Source organism: Heterodontus francisci, chromosome 7, assembly GCF_036365525.1.
Source record: "Heterodontus francisci isolate sHetFra1 chromosome 7, sHetFra1.hap1, whole genome shotgun sequence".
Lineage (NCBI taxonomy): Eukaryota > Metazoa > Chordata > Chondrichthyes > Heterodontiformes > Heterodontidae > Heterodontus > Heterodontus francisci.
In genome coordinates this window covers 51,045,165-51,061,800 of record NC_090377.1, presented here as the reverse complement: position 1 = coordinate 51,061,800, position 16,636 = coordinate 51,045,165, and the positions used below count along the sequence as shown (strand labels likewise).

Genomic DNA, 16,636 nt, shown 5'->3' with positions numbered 1-16,636 from the left:
CCGCTCCCTCTATGTAAATGAGCCACCATGCTAAATATTGCGGTAGCTCTGCCGCTATAATCGGCAGCAAGCAGGAAAAATCCAGCCCACTATGTCATAGGGATTTCCACAATCCACTTAGTTACTTCCTCAAAAAAGTTGCGGAGGGCGGACTGACACAATCTTCCCTTTCTGAATCCATGTTGACTGTAGTTTATAAGGCTATTATTATACAATACTCCTTAAGTTTAATCCTGATAATCAATTGCATTATTTTACATAAAATGGAGGTAAGACTGATGGGTCTGTAATTGCTGGTGTAAGTTTTATCAACCTTTTTCAATATGGGCACCACGTTGGTCTTTTTCCAATCTACTAGTACCTTCCTATTAACCAATCACTCCTTTATAATGGTTGACAGTGCCTCACAAATTTCTTCCCTAGGCTCTTAGCTTTGAGATAAATATCATCAATCCTGGTGATGTCTGTTTTGAGTGCATTTAGCCTCCCTGGGACTTCTATCTCATTTCTTATCAAGTTCATTGATTTTACTTTGGTTATCTCCTATTTGGGGAGAGCATGTTGCTAATGTCTTCTCTTATGAATATTTGGAGTAATCATTAATATTAACTATCTTGTACTCATCCTCATTTTTGATTACTTTTAGATCTTTTAAGGTTTTGATCTCTTCCCTAACTTCTCTCTTACTATTAAAGTATTGAACTAATTTTTACATTTATGCTTCACTTCTGCTGCTCTGCTTTTTGTAGGTCTCTACCCTGATCATTCTTTTAACTTGTTTTTCTATTATATTTATCCTACTGAACCCTTTGCGTTTCTATGTAGGATTTGTAGAGGCCTCTATATAATTTCTGAATTGTCTACTAATCCATTTTGGGTCACATTTGTTTCGTCTGAATCTGTTGGTTTTCACTATTTCTTTATCCTGCATTTTCAACATAATAGGCTGGTGTTTATGCTGGAGGCGGGGCTCCTGGCGCCGTGCTGAAGAGGCGGGGAAAGCCTGCCTCTGCCTTTTTGTGCCACCCCATCTCCGCCCCCAGAGAGATCCTCCAGTGTTTTCAAGGCGAAGTGTCCCGTGCCTGGATCCTCGTCCCTTTAAAGATGGGGATCCCGCCTCCAAGAGCTGCCGGCTAATCAGAAAGCCAGCAGTTCAGCAATATCGGCAGCATCAGCGGGAGTGGTGGCCACTGCCCGTACTGCAGCGGCCTTGGACCCAGACCCAGTGTTGGTACCCCGAACCTCAGGTAAATGAGACAAGGTCACCAGGGCCAGTCCAGAAAGCCCCAGCGAAGGGGATTGGGGGGGGGTGGTTGTAAAGCCTATGGGGAGGGTCCTGGGGGACAAACTGGTTTTCAGCTGAGGCCCTCCATGGGCTACAGGAGGGACCCATCCCCCAAGCCCGCAGGGAGGGTGCCTTGTGTTACAAGGCGTCCTCCTCGTGTGGCAGAGGGCCCCCCCCAAAAATCCCAGTGGTGGCGGGAAAAGGCCCTTAACTGACTATTAATAAGCCACTTGAGGGCTTCAATTGGCCTCTGGGCAGGAAGGCTGTCGTCAGCCTATCCGGCCCCTGGGAAGATCGCCTGGCAACAAGCCCTCCACCCTCCCCCCACCCCCGCCACCTGTTGCAATACTCCGTGCACACCGGCCTCCGACTCTGCCTCCAGGGATCACATAAAATCCCAGCCAATAACTTGAAAGTTGTTCCACTTGGCTTCTACAAGTTTTCTTAAAGTGTTGTTGAACAACTGTTGTCAATTACTTTAGTCCTTCTGAATTTAGGCCTTCAGAAGTTCTATATCCTCTTCTTAACTATTTCTGACTCCAGACCATGTTAAATTTTATCATATTATGGTCTTTATCCCCTGAGGTGCTACAACTTCCATCTTCTGTACACTATCTGGATCCTTTACATTTACCAGATCAAAATGAGCATTGCCTCTGTTGCTTCCTCATATGCAATGGGTCATAAAAAAGTTGCGCATTGCATTTGCCAATTCTTATTCTAAAACACTTGGGTGTTCCAAGTTATTTCATTCAAACAACTTTCTTGTTCTCACCTACCATTCATATCTCTGCAGAATAATTTGTCCTCCTTCTTATGCCAGCCTAGGGCTCTCTAGCACACTCCTAGTATTATCTAAGATTTATATTAGAGAAATCAATGTATAATTGCTCATTCTGCAGCTTTCCCTCTTTGGTAAGATCAAAATTATTTACTTTCCAGGTATCCCTTATTGTTCATTCTGAATACTCTCTATTCATTTGTATCCTCATTATTAGCCATATTTCTGATATTTTAACAGCATAGTTCCCTACTGCCATAACAGCCTCCAGTTCTAGCATCTTATTCCCAATGCTTCTAACATTCATGTAAATACATCTTAATATAGATAATTATTATCTGCCAATGGAACCATAGCCTAGAATTTCAATAATTATTGATGAACCAAATCTGGTAAGGAAAGCATAAAATATGCCACTTCACTTATGATGTGAATTTTAAGAATACTATTTTCATCTAAACCATGGTCACAATTCTACATTACCTGTGGATATTGTAGAGATTTCTGGTGTGCTTATACTGGTAACCTGAATCACAGTTGTTGCCTCAGGAATAACTCTTCCTTCAGTAGTAGGAGGCTTCGTGCTTGTCAGAATCCCTGTGGAAGTAGTTGGAATCTCTGTGGCAATATCTGAAATATTTGTGCTTGTTGGCAATATTGTACTAATTGGCGTCCTTGTGCTAGTTGAAGACTTTGTGCTAGTTGAAGACGTTGTGCTAGTTGAGGTCCTTGTGCTAGTTGAGGTCCTTGTGCTAGTCAAAAACTTCATGCTAACTGAAGTTCTAGTACTAGCTGGTTCAGTTGTCTTAATAACAGTAGTTGTAGGCATGCTAGTCTCTGCTGTCTTGTCTCCTATTGAAGTACTCATAAAAACAGCTGGACTAGTCCATATAGTGGCAAATTCACTCCCCGTTGTACTAAGTAATGCAGGTATTGGCATGTCAGTGGGTACCTGTGAAATTGTAGTATATCTTCCAGTGTGAGACCCAGGTTTTATTACAATTGGTGCCGAGGATGTTCTTCCTGCTTCTCTAATAGACGGTTCCATGGTAGAAAATGACAAACGAGCACTTATTGTCAAAGGCAGTGAAATTCTGGGATAGTCTGTTGTTCTTTCAGGAAGTACGCTCCTCAGAGTAGTGCTTGTTGTTGTTCTTGCAACTTCAGTTTTAACAAAACTTTTAGTTTCTGATTCAACTAAATTTAGTTTAGAAGTATTAGCTGCAGTAAAATTAGAACTTAACTCCGTGAAATCGTTCACTAAGCCTTCAGAATCGGACTGTATTGAAGATAAAGTTGTTGCTATCAAGTTGGTAATATTGTATATTTCAGACAGAGCAGTAATATTTAAGAAATCATCTGTAATTCTGGGAAGTAAATTACTTGTTGCTGTGATGGCAGTTATAGTTTCAGCACCTGAAATAAAAAGGGAGTGACTTGTCGACCTTGAACCATTTGTCTGAGTATCAACCGACTGTGCTGAGGGTATACCTAGTGACCTAACTGCATCTGAACCAATGGTAACATCATTAAAATCCATAGGTATGGATGTTGAATGTGAATGAGTTGTCTCTTCAGAACTATTTGTTGCAGTATTGATGGATCTTTTAGAACTGCTCAATGAAGTAATTAAAGGATTTCCAGAATTACTTGGTGTAGAACTTACAGAACTTTTAGAATCATTCAGTGAAGTACTTAGAGAGCTTTCAGAATCATTTTGAGCACTACTTAAAGCACTTTCAGAAACATTTGAAGTACTTAATCTTTCAGAATCATTCAATAAAGTACTTAAAGATCTTTTAGAATAATTTGGTGAAGTACTTAAAGATCTTTCAGAATCACTTGGTGAAGAATTTGTAAAGCTTTCAAAAACATTTGTTAAAGTACTTGATCTTTCAGAATCATTTTGAGCACGAATTGTAGATATTTTAGAATCATTTGGCAAAGTACTTAAAGATCTTTTAAAATCATTCAGTGAAGTACTTGATCTTTCAGAATCATTCAGTGAAGTACTTGATCTTTCAGAATCATTCAGTGAAGTACTTGATCTTTCAGAATCATTCAGTGAAGTACTTAAAGACCTTTCAGAATCACTTGGTGAAGAATTTGTAAAGCTTTCAAAAACATTTATTAAAGTACTTGATCTTTCAGAATCATTTTGAGCACGAATTGTAAATATTTTAGAATCATTTGGCAAAGTACTTAAAGATCTTTTAAAATCATTCAGTGAAGTACTTGATCTTTCAGAATCATTCAGTGAAGTACTTGATCTTTCAGAATCATTCAGTGAAGTACTTAAAGACCTTTCAGAATCACTTGGTGAAGAATTTGTAAAGCTTTCAAAAACATTTATTAAAGTACTTGATCTTTCAGAATCATTTTGAGCACGAATTGTAAATATTTTAGAATCATTTGGCAAAGTACTTAAAGATCTTTTAAAATCATTCAGTGAAGTGCTTAATCTTTCAGAATCATTCGGTGAAGTACTTAAAGATCCTTTAGTATAGTTATGTTTGCTATTTAAAGACGTCTCAGAAATATTTTGTAAAATACTGAATATTTCAGAATCATTGGGTGAAATGCTTGAAAATCTTTCTGAATTATTCTGTTCAGTAGTTAAATATGTTTTAGATCCATTTGGCAAAGTATTTAAAGGCATTTTTAAAACATTTGGTGCAGTATATAGAGGCCCTTCAGAAACACCAAGTGAAGTATTCAACAACCTTTCAAGATTATCAGTTCTTTCTGACATTGTGTCATGAAGCCAGCTTCGAAATTCTTCACCTTTCCTTGAAGTCTCATCTGAAGGTGAAGTGAAAGGATGACGTTCAGAATCAAACAAATCTGTAGATATATGTTCTCTTGAAGGTAATGTAGAATATGAATGATGTGTTGAATCAGAATCACTTGTAACACTTGCTTCAGATTCTGAAGTTGAAGTCATGGTAGGTGAATGACTTTGTGAACTGTTGGTAACTGTTAAAAAAGAAGTGGGCAATTCATTTTTTTCCATAATTGTGCTATTAGTTGACAGAGGCAGTTGCACTTCTCCAGTAGTAGAGATATATATGCTGTTATTTTGAGAAACATGTATCCAGCTTTCAGACGTTATGCTACTGTTTGGCTGATTTCTACTCCCAGGCCCTAAAAAAACAAAGAACAAAAAACACTGTGATCAACTTCAAGCATCTCATTGTTTTATATATAGTCAACAGGATATTACAACAGTAACATGTGCGAATGTCAAGTGATTGAAGTTTGCAAGAGAAAGTATTGCACCAGGACATATAATGTGTTAGGCATACATACAGAACTAGATTTAACATTCCTGACAGTTCCTGGCAGTGGGCGAAAAAAATGGTGGTCCTCACATTTTTCTATGGCGCTGCGATCTAGCGCACGGTGGCTCATTATAATATACCAATCGAGCCCCCCCCCCCCCCCCTCATCATGGGGACGGGTTCTGCGACGCCAGCAACAGGGCTGCTAGACCTGCCGCAAAAATTGTATATTTAAAGCGACACCCCATCACCCCCCACACCCCTCTCATCGCAGTACACTGCAAATAAAATGTTGCTCCTTCCCTCATCCCCGCCACAAAACCCTTACTTTGCTGATTTGGCCTCTCATCCCCAAACTGTACAAAGTGCAGAGGTTACCCCTTAACCCCACCCCTACACCAGTAATGCAGATTTACCACCCCCCCCCCCCCCCAACCACCCACCAACCACACTAAAAATCCTAAGTGCCCCCCTTCCCCACCTCGGTGGTGCCACCTTTCCCTGGACAGGAAAGTGAAGGCACATGAGTATCAAGCAGCTGGTAAGATCGCGGTCAATGTTATTTAAATGTACTCATGTACTTTATTTTAAATATTTAAAGTCAGGTTCCGTCGCCGAGCGGTGGGGGGACCACCAAGGAGCCTCGCCGCCACCGGGAAGATCAGGCCCAGCGCTGCCGGCATCGGGCTCCGCGGCAGGCCTCTGCCACTGCGATCTTCCAGCCAACCCCCTGCCATGGAGCCTGGTGTTGGGTGCTCAACAAAATCCAGCCACAGAATTTCAAATGTGTAAGAGTAAAATAAATTGTAATGTCACTAGTAAATCAACAGTGTTTGAATTCATATAATTGTAAAAATTTGTCAAATTCATTTAATGTTTGAAAGAGAATTATGGTATATTATATGATCTTTCAAATATATATAAATGGCACTGTAGTGTATTGAATGGCAACAATACTACTTGTTCATATGGATATCAAAGAAAATGACACTGCTGTACATTAACCAATGGTTCCCTCATGCTGACGAACTTGCAAAATAGAGCAGCTAAATAGACACAGCAAAGTTTTAAAGATCCTCAAACGCTATGAAAAATGTTGATCTTGATCCATTCCCCAATATTATTGAATCCTAAACCTTGATCCTTGCCCTATGTTCCCAGTATTCATCTTTTCTCCTTATTACCTAATCCCTGTTGTAACCTCCCCTACGTTAGCCAATTTTGGATCCAATCTTAAACCACTCCCCACATTACTTGATCCTTGAACTTGTCCTCTTTGTTGTCCAATCCTAGAGCCAATTTTGATTCTCTCGCCATACATCAAAGGTAGCCATACACTACAAGAGTATCATCACATTACATTTTACACTGTACAATGGAGTACATGACACAAAGATTAATAAATAAGTGCTGATCTGTACCTCTTACTCAGCTACCTGGGACCATTTGTATTTTATAGATACTTGTGACTACACTAATGAATTCCCACAAATAGGGCTGAATTTAGTGCGGCTGTTTGGAGTGGGAATGGTGATGTGAGGGCCAGAGATTCATGTCGGGCGCGTCCACCCGGAAATCCAACATTGTGATGTTGGTTCAGGATTTAGTCAGCAGCAGGAAAGCAACAAGTTAACATCACCACCCCGAGGTGACGGGAATACAATTTAAATTGTAGAACACTTAGTTTTAATACATTCGCATCTAATTCATTGTGATTCAATGTGGGGCTTGGAATTAAGTGCCTTCAGATCCCCAACCATTGAAAGCTGATGGATCCGGCTCTGAGGCAAAGCCATGACGGGTAGACAGCCATGATCTGCACTGCATTGGGGAAAGAGGGGGGAGCGGAGGCCATTGTCAGCCTACAGTGCTGTATACTCTGCAAGGGCGAGGCTTGGTTTTGGGTGTGAGTACTGACTGAGCAGGGTCTCAGGTAGGAATACCGGCTGAGCAAGGTCTTGAGTGGGAGTACCAACTGCACAGGGTCTCAGGTAGTCTGCAAGAGGGGCCTTGGTTTTGGGTGGTTGTATCGGGTGGCCAAACTGTTGGGTGAGAAGGTTTGGTGCCCATACTTCTGGGTGAGAGGGTCAGCTATCAGCAAGGGTGGACACTGAGGGCCATCAGGGAATCTGATAGAAATAGCAAAGGCACAGCTGCCAAGGCAGGGTTGTCTCTGCATCAACAGCACTCTGGAGGCCCACTGATCACCTGGCATGGGTCTCATACACCCTGTCTTTTTGGGTCCCTGTGGCATGATGCAGCACCTCTGACGGAGGGAGGGCCAACAGGCAGCTGCGCCTGCCCATGAAGTTCCGCAGCAAAAGCGACAGCAGCTGGCCATGCCAAGAAGGGCTTACCTGCACCAGGGAGCATATTGGGCTCAAATCAGTCACCTCTCAATGTCCAAGTGGCAGTGTCAGCAGCAACTAAGGCTCTGCAGGCAGGCCATCACCGACTTATGCGCCATTCTGTAGCACGTGATGCAACCTATGTGATTTGATGGCCCCCCATGCAAGTGTCCCTTAAAGATCACCGGTGGCACTTAACGTTTATCCGTCTAGATCATTCCAAGGATCCACCAGGGACATGTGCGGGGTCTTCCAGGCAGCAGCCCACCACTGCATCAAGGAGGTGACCAATACCTTGTTCAAGAGGGCCGGCGGCTATATGCACAACCAGACCGACCCTGGCATTTAGGCCAAGAGTGCCGTCGGATTCAGATCCATCGTTGGATTCCACCAGGAGTATGGTGTGACAGATTGCACACATGTAGCCATCAAAGCTCTAACGGACCAGCCAACCACCTTCATCAACAGGAAGGGCTTCCATTTCATCAACTTTCAACTGGTCTGCGACCACCGAAAGCATTTCCTGCAGGTGTGTGCCCGCTTCCTGGGAAGCAGTCATGATGCCTATGTACTTCAACAGTCCCAGGTGCCACAGCTTTTCAGGCCCCCCACTCACCTTCAGAAATGGATTTTTGGGGACAAGGGCTACCCGTTGAAGACATGGCTCCTGATGCCTCTGAGGAACCCTCACACTGCAGCAGAGGAGAGGTATAACACTTGCCGCAGCAGCACCCAAGGGACCATCAAGAAGGCCATTGGGTTGCTGAAGATGAGATTCCAATGGCTGCATCAATCTGGGGGTGCCCTACAGTATGCCCCAGTGAGGGTTTCGCATATCGTTGTGGTCTGCTGTGCTCTGCACAATCAAGCACTGCAGTGCAGGGAGGCCTTGCATGAAGAGGACAGAATTGAATGGCACTCCTTCACTGATGAACTGATGAGGAAGACATGGAGAAGGGTGATGAGCAGGCGGCAACGGATGTTGAAGCCCTTGCACCGGAGGCCATGTAGATTGAGTGATGGGCCAAGGAGGCAAGAGACAATCTCATACTTACATGCTTTCAGACACCATGATGGCCTGGGAGAAAAACAATAAAGACTCACCTCAATGCATGCAATTTATCATCTCCTTTCTGTTTGTGTTTTGTGCCTAGTACCCAGCTGAACCATGCACTATGGTTTCTTTCGATACAGAACATGAGGTGCCTCACAACTCTTGCCATTCCATTTTACATGCCATGTACATTTGCAGTACACCATATTTTGGGGTACATACACCCCGAAGGGTTTTACACAGGTTCCAGCCCCTCGGTTCACTATGGCAGAAGGACCTTACAACGTGGCCTTTAGCTGTTGAGCCTTTGCACGGCTGCCCCAAGCTTTAGTGCGTCCCTCAGCATGTCGTCCTGGATCTGGGAATGTGCCAGTCTGCAACACTCGGTCTCGGGCAGCTCTTTGCACTGGAACACCAGCAAGTTTCGGGCAGACCAAAGAGCGTCCTTCACCGAGTTGATGGTCCTCCAGCAGCAGTTGATGTTTATCTTGGTGTGAGCCCCTGGGAACAGCCCATAGAGCACAGACTCCTGTGTTATGGAGCTGCGCAGGATGATCTTTGACAAAAACCACTGCATCTCTTTCCACACTTGTTTTGCAAAGGTACATTTGAGATGGAGGTGGGCAATGGTCTCTTCCCCACCACAGCCACCTCGAGGGTAGCATGCAGAGGCGGTGAGACTCTGGGCATGCAGCAAGGATCTGATGGGGAGGGCCCTTCTCACCACCAGCCAATCTACGTCTTGGTGCTTGTTTGAAAGTTCTGGCAATGAGGCCTTCTGCCAAATGATTTTGGCAGTCTACTTGGGCAACCATCCAACAGGATCCACCATCTCCTTATCCCGTAGGGCCTTGAGGACATTCCGTGCAGACCACTGCCTGATGGATTGGTGGTCAAAGGTGCTTTTCCGCACAAATTTTTCCACGAAGGATAGGTGGTATGGTACGGGCCAACTGAATGGAGCGTTCCTTGCCTTGTGGCCAGACCCATCGTTCACAAAACCGGGGACAGATAGAAGTTCAGCAGGTAGTGACATTTGGTGTTTGCGTTACTGGGGTTCTATGCACAGCTTGATGCAGCTGCACACATAGGTGGCCATCAGGATGAGGGCAACATGGGTATGTTTTTTCCCCTTTATCCAGAGGTTTGAACATTGTGTCCCTGCAGACACGTTCCATTTTCAATCTCCAGATAAAACGGAAGATGGCTCGGGTGACTGCCATGGCGCAGGAGTGGGGTATGGGCCAGACCTGCAACACGTACAGTAACAACATGAGCGCCTCGCACCTGCTAACGAGGTTCTTACCCGCAATGGAGAGAGAACGCTGCTCCCACATGCTCAGCTGATGTTTACCACCCTCTTATGCCCACATCCTTCCTAATGGACTCCGCAAATGGACTCTGGACCTGTGCTCCAGAACTTGCCGCGCCCCTAGCCAAGCTGTTCCAGTACAGCTACAACACTGGCATCTACCCTGCAATGTGGAAAATTGCCCAGGTATGTCCTGTACACAAAAGGCAAGACAAATCCAACCCGGCCAATTACCACCCCATCAGCCTACTCTCTATCATCAGTAAAGTGCTGGAAGGTGTCATCAACAGTGCCATCAAGCAGCACTTGCTTAGCAATAACCTGCTCAGTGACACTCAGTTTGGGTTCTGCCAGGGCCACTCAGCTCCTGACCTCATTACAGCCTTGGTTCAAACATGGACAAAAGGGCTGAACTCACGAGGTGAGGTGAGAGTGACCGCCCTTGACATCAAGGCAGCATTTGACCGAGTATGGCATCAAGGAGTCCTAGCAAAACTGAGGTCAATGGGAATCAGGGGGAAAACACTCCGTTGGCTGGAGTCATACCTAGCGCAAAGGAAGATGGTTGTGGTTGTTGGAGGTCAATCATCTGAGCTCCAGGACATCACTGCAGGAGTTCCTCAGGGTAGTGTCCTGGGCCCAACCATCTTCAGCTGCTTCATCAATGACCTTCCTTCAATCAGAAGGTCAGAAGTGGGGATGTTTGCGGATGATTGCACAATGTTCAGCACCATTCGTGACTCCTCAGATACTGAAGCAGTCCGTGTAGAAATGTAGAAAGACTTGGACAATATCCAGGCTTGGGCTGATAAGTGGCAAGTAACATTTGCGCCAAACAATTGCCAGGCAATGACCATCTCCAACAAGAGAGAATCTAACCATCTCCCCTTGACATTCAACAGCATTACCATCGCTGAATCCCCCACTATCAACATCCTAGGGGTTACCATTGCCCAGAAACTGAACTGGAGTAGCCATATAAATACCGTGGCTACAAGAGCAGGTCAGAGGCTAGGAATCCTGAGGTGAGTAACTCACCTCCTGACTCCCCAAAGTCTGTCCACCATCTACAAGGCACAAGTCAGGAGTTTGATGGAATACTCTCCACTTGCCTGGATGGGTGTAGCTCCAACAACACTCAAGAATCTCGACACCATCCAGGACAAAGCAGCCCGCTTGATTGGCACCCCATCTACAAACATTCACTCCCTCCACCACCGACGCACAGTGGCAGCAGTGTGTACCATCTACAAGATGCACTGCAGCAATGCACCAAGGCTCCTTAGACAGCACCTTCCAAACCCAAGACCTCTACCAACTAGAAGGACATGGGCAGCAAATACATGGGAACACCACCACCTGCAAGTTCCCCTCCAAGTCACACACCATCCTGACTTGGAACTATATCGCCGTTCCTTCACTATCGCTGGGTCAAAATCCTGGTACTCCCTTCCTAACAGCACTGTGGGTGTACCTACCCCAAATGGACTGCAGTGGTTCAAGAAGGCAGCTCACCACCACCTTCTCAAGGGCAATCAGGGATGGACAATAAATGCTGGCCTGGCCAGCGTCGCCCACATCCCATGAATGAATTAAAAAAAAGGTTTGATACAGTAAACAAACAAGACAGGCGAGAGAGGACAGCCCTGTCTGACTCCAGATTTAATCCGGAAACTTTCTGATTCCCACCCATTGATTGCGACTGCACTACTGATGTATGTGTAGAGCCGTTGGATCCAATTGCGGATTCCCTCCCCAAACCCCATTCTGGAAAGCACGTCCATCATGTAGGTGTGTGATATCCTGTCAAAAGCCTTCTCCTGGTCCAAGCTGATGAGGCAGGTGTCCACATTGAGAGCTTGGTAAAATCTAGCCCATATATTCTATTTAATTATATATGTGTTAATATCTAACTAAACTGTGGAAAAATGTGGTTTAACTGATTTTTGGTGCACAGAGCAGTTGAATAAAATCAAAATTGTTTCAGAATTCATTTACAATGATCAGTAGAACAACTATCCAGTGTTGTCATTATTAACCTGCCACAATCTGTGGGAAAATTTAGCTTTAGAGCCATTAAAATAAATTCAAAGACCACTTGTACAGTCTATGCTACCACAGAAGGTGGCGTTGTGATGGTCATCCATTTATCAACAGGCAGGAAATCCAAGCAGTGGACTGTTTTGAAAACTTACTGCGGATGTGATAATTACGGGTGGGGAACAATTGGCAGCAATAGGAGGTCTAGGTTAACAAAAGCTCCAGCACTAAATATGGAGGTTACACAGTACAAGGGGATTTGAGATTTCCTTCCTATAGTTTGTTCTTACAAAGACAGTGATGAGAAGTCTTCATTAAAAAATACATTCCTCTTATATTTCAGACCGACAGGAGCTAAAGAGAATTAGCGCCTGTTCAGGATTTCTTGTATTTCTCATTGTAAAGTTATCAGAACATTTATACAATCGTACTCACTCATGCCTGAAGTTTCCAGGTATATTGTTTTATAATTTCCTGTTTTGATATTTGTTCTGAAACAACAACATGGGAACTTTTCTAACTTTGAGTGATTATAATACTTCCAAATGGCCATTATTTAAAAATGGAAGATAAAAATCTCCAGTTTTCAGTATTTCACAAATTTTTGCAATTCCTTTTCTTTTGAAAGTTTGCACAATTGAGCATGGGTCAGTTGGCAGCACTCTTCCCTATGAAATAGAAAGTTGTAGGTTCAATTCCTACTCCAGATACTTGAACACATAAACCTCGGCTGACACTATAATGCAGTAATGATGCAGTGCTGTACTATTGAAGGTGCTGGTTTTCAGATGAGATTGAGACCCTGTCTGTTCTCTCAGGTGGATGTAAAAGATCCTGTGGTGCTATTTTGAAGAAGAGAATTTTTAGGCCCTAGTTTTTAAATGAAATGTGATCTTAACCCTTTTCTGTTCAGATATTTCAGTACTGTATTGAATGTGAGTTCTCTACTGTCCTGGTTTCTTTGTTATAAATGGCTATTAATCAGTTTCTAACAGGGTATGCAGCAGAAGGTCTTCATCTAATGGAACTCCCTTCCTAACAGCACTGTGGGTGTACCTACACCCCAAGGACTGCAGCACTTAAAGAAGGCAGCTGACTACCACCATCTCAAGGGAATTTCAGGATGGGCAATAATTGCTGGCCAAGCCAGCGACGCCCAAATCCCATCAACGAAGAAAAAAAAGCGTACAAGATCCAGGCTACGCTGTGGACTGTTTTTGTAGCAAAAATAGAAATGGCTGCAGGAGCGAGGACTTCAGCCTATACCAACCTGTCACTGAGTCACTTAAAAGGGGAGTATGCTGTGTGGCAGGCACACATTTTTTCCAAAGTCTCTTATATGAGGACTTGGATTAGACAGTCAGTGATGGGTAAGTCTGGTATGTGACATTGGATTTAGACATCTGGACATTTGATATGATGCAAGCTTCCCTGTATGAGGTCCTTCCAGCTTGCTGAAACCAAATGCTCTACATTTCCAATTGGAAGAACCAATGTTCAATGGAATGTGGTGTGTGCCCACATTGTGGTCAAGAGGATTGTGGCAATGCACACACACATCTTGTGGTGAGTTGTACTGCCCAGCATGTTGCTCATGAGGAGCTCCTGGTATTTGCTTTTTACCTGGCAAGGGCTCAAACCCATGCTTGTCAGTTGTCTAATCATGAACTAGCAACTATCCCTACTGAAGGGAGGTAATTTTGGTGTTGAGTTGACTCTAAGTTTGAAACCAAGTCAGGCCTTTTGACAGTAGTCCAAAACTTAAACAAAGCAGGTACAAATACTCCAGGCACTACTGAGATTGAATACAGTCATTCTGGCTCAGCAATGGAATCCTGGAGTGATAGGCCTGACAATGGGGACTGGAATTTCTCCTACAAATTTTGCCCCTCAACCCAATGGAAGTCACTAAACTTCAACTCTGTTTTTCTGTACCGAAACTCTATGCAATTAGATAGTGTGCCAATGTGAAGAAGCAGCAGAATCTGCAACCATTAGAAAAATGAAGTGAAGTTGCAACAACCTGGCAAACATAAAAACAATTCTACCTACAGTATGCACTGCAGCAAGTCACCACAGGTTCTTCTGCAGCACCTCACAAATCGTTGACATCCACCAGTTAGAAAGACAAAGGCAGGAGGCACATGGGAACACCTCCTCCTCCAAGTTCCCCTCCAACCCAGGCACCATCTGGACGTGGAAACAGAGTGCTGTTCCTTCATTGTCGCTGGGTCAAAATCCTGGAAATTTCTAGCTGCTAGCATTGTGGGAGTAACATCATCACATGGACTGCAGCAACTCAAGAAGAAGGCCAACCACCACCTTCTCAAGGACAACTAGGGATGGCCAATAAATGCTGGCCTTGCCATTGACATCCATACTACAGTATTAACTTTATTTTACTTGGTGAAATTTAACACTTCTAGGAAGAAACAAACACTCACACAATCCCAAAGACTTTCCTGTCATTGATCTTAATGTTTTGCTGACATTACTATTTTTTTATGTGCTTTTAATTGTTATAAACCGAAGAAAAATGTAAGTATTTCATCTGCCACACAGCTGGGAGAGTAATGCAAATGGAACATGGTGCTGAATTACTGAGTATCAACCACAGAGACAATCTGTTCAAACCTACATATAGACTGATGCCAAAAAATATCATTGCAAGAATTTGCAGCATATGGTTCACTCTGTATTGAAACAGATCAAGCCTGCCTCACTTTGTCCCTCTGAAATATATGTCTAATCTTATAAATATCCCAGAAAAACTCTTCCAGAATTGTAATTCACAAACTTTCCCACTGAAATAACATGAAAAATTAAACAATTTAACAAAGAAACAATCTTGAATAAGGATTATTATTATTAATAGAATGGAATAACCAATCAGGAATTGTCATTATACACAAAATAATTCAATGGAAAATATGGGAAAGAATATCCCACAAATCCTAGGGGTAATATGCTTTATGATAACCTATGACCTAAATTACTTTTTTATATTACAAGCTGGTTATTTGATTCATAACAGATGTTAGTCTAGTTCAGTAATAAAAATAAGAAACAAAATAAATGGTGAAACTCATGGCCACTGTTGATCTGAGGTCATGTGGTAACAGTGGTTATAAAATAATTCAGTGACTGATTGCTTGGGAGGCTGTACATAGTAGAATCACATTTTTCAGACTACAACTCTGCTTACGATTACTGTGTAATATGCAGGTATCGGTTATATGTAATTCTGATTTGGAAATCTTCAGAATGATAATACTAAATACTTGTTTTGAATTAATGTCGCAGCTTAGAAGCCAAAGAAACACATCATTCAATGTAGTTTGTAGGATGGCCCAGTAAATCCAGCAGTAGGTTGTTTCTCAGCATTTGCACACCCTCACTGAGAAGCTAAGATTCAAACTCACATGTCGTCACTACACAAGAATTGCCTTCTCTCAGCCAGGTCTCTACGGGGTTACACAGCAGTGGTTGCTCTATCACAGGAGGCTGATTAGTGCTGTCCTGCAAGACCCATTGGCTGATTACAGAGCACATAAACAGTTGCCATGGAGATATGCATAATCCAGCTGAAGGAGGAAGGGTGGGACAGCAGGCAGTATTTTAGGAAACTAAAATGGGAAGTAGACAAAGAAAACTCTAAAGATCTAACAAAGAAAACTACAATGTATTGCCAAAAGTAAGCCTTCTCAATTTGCAGATAAATAAGCCCCAATTTTCATGAGAATTATGCATGCACACACAGGGTGAGGTGAGTGCTAAACTGCCCTTACCTCAGCAACATGTGGCCCGATCAAATTTAATGCCCAGGCCCCACCTGCATGCCCCCAGTCAGCTGCCTGCCCAAAGTGGCCAGCAGGCCGGAATGGAATTTCAGGTGGGAATTGACACAGCCACCCCCAAAAGAACCCATTAGCAGCCTTTGCCAAGATTGAAGTAGCAGGGGATTGCAAAGTAACAGCCGATAATGAAGATAAAGGAAACTCCATGTGCAGGCTTAAGGCCACTTCTTTCACTACCTGTGTCAGCTCTATGGTACATATTTGCAGCGAATATCCTTACAACAGATGACACAGCTCTGACTCTGGTTCTCTGCTGACCCAAGCTCAGTGAAAACATTTTCCCACAGACATTGTTGAGTAGAAACAACAGTGCCTGTAAAGATGGCTGGTAGCATCTTGGTGGGTGTGGTTAATCAGACTTTGCTGCCTGATGATCACCATGAGTGCCTTATTTTAAGAACTATTACATAAGGTATGCAATGCTGTGATTGCGATGGTTCTGAGGTACCAGCCAGCATGACAATGAGTCAGGCTATCACGTGTATCTGTGCAATTGTGCCTGATTCATAACATACCTTGAGGTAGGAGCATCTACATACGCTATTGTCTATCAAAATGAGGTCTGAACACCTACATCTGTAGATGTGGGTGTGCGGGTATTAGTTGTGAGTTCTTATACTCAGTATCTGAGATAAAAGATGCCAATTGGGAAACACATTGATGTCAGCAATAGTGCTG

The 16,636-nt window shown here is 43.4% G+C and overlaps 1 protein-coding gene across 1 annotated transcript in view; it reads right to left on the bottom strand.

Annotated features, from left to right (window-relative positions):
• Positions 1 to 16,636, bottom strand: part of heg1 (heart development protein with EGF-like domains 1) — a 108,163-nt gene that overhangs the window by 52,053 nt on the left and 39,474 nt on the right. Inside the window, 1 exon segment of the mRNA XM_068035169.1 lies at positions 2,550 to 5,210. Within this exon segment, the coding sequence (XP_067891270.1) occupies positions 2,550 to 5,210 (2,661 nt within the window).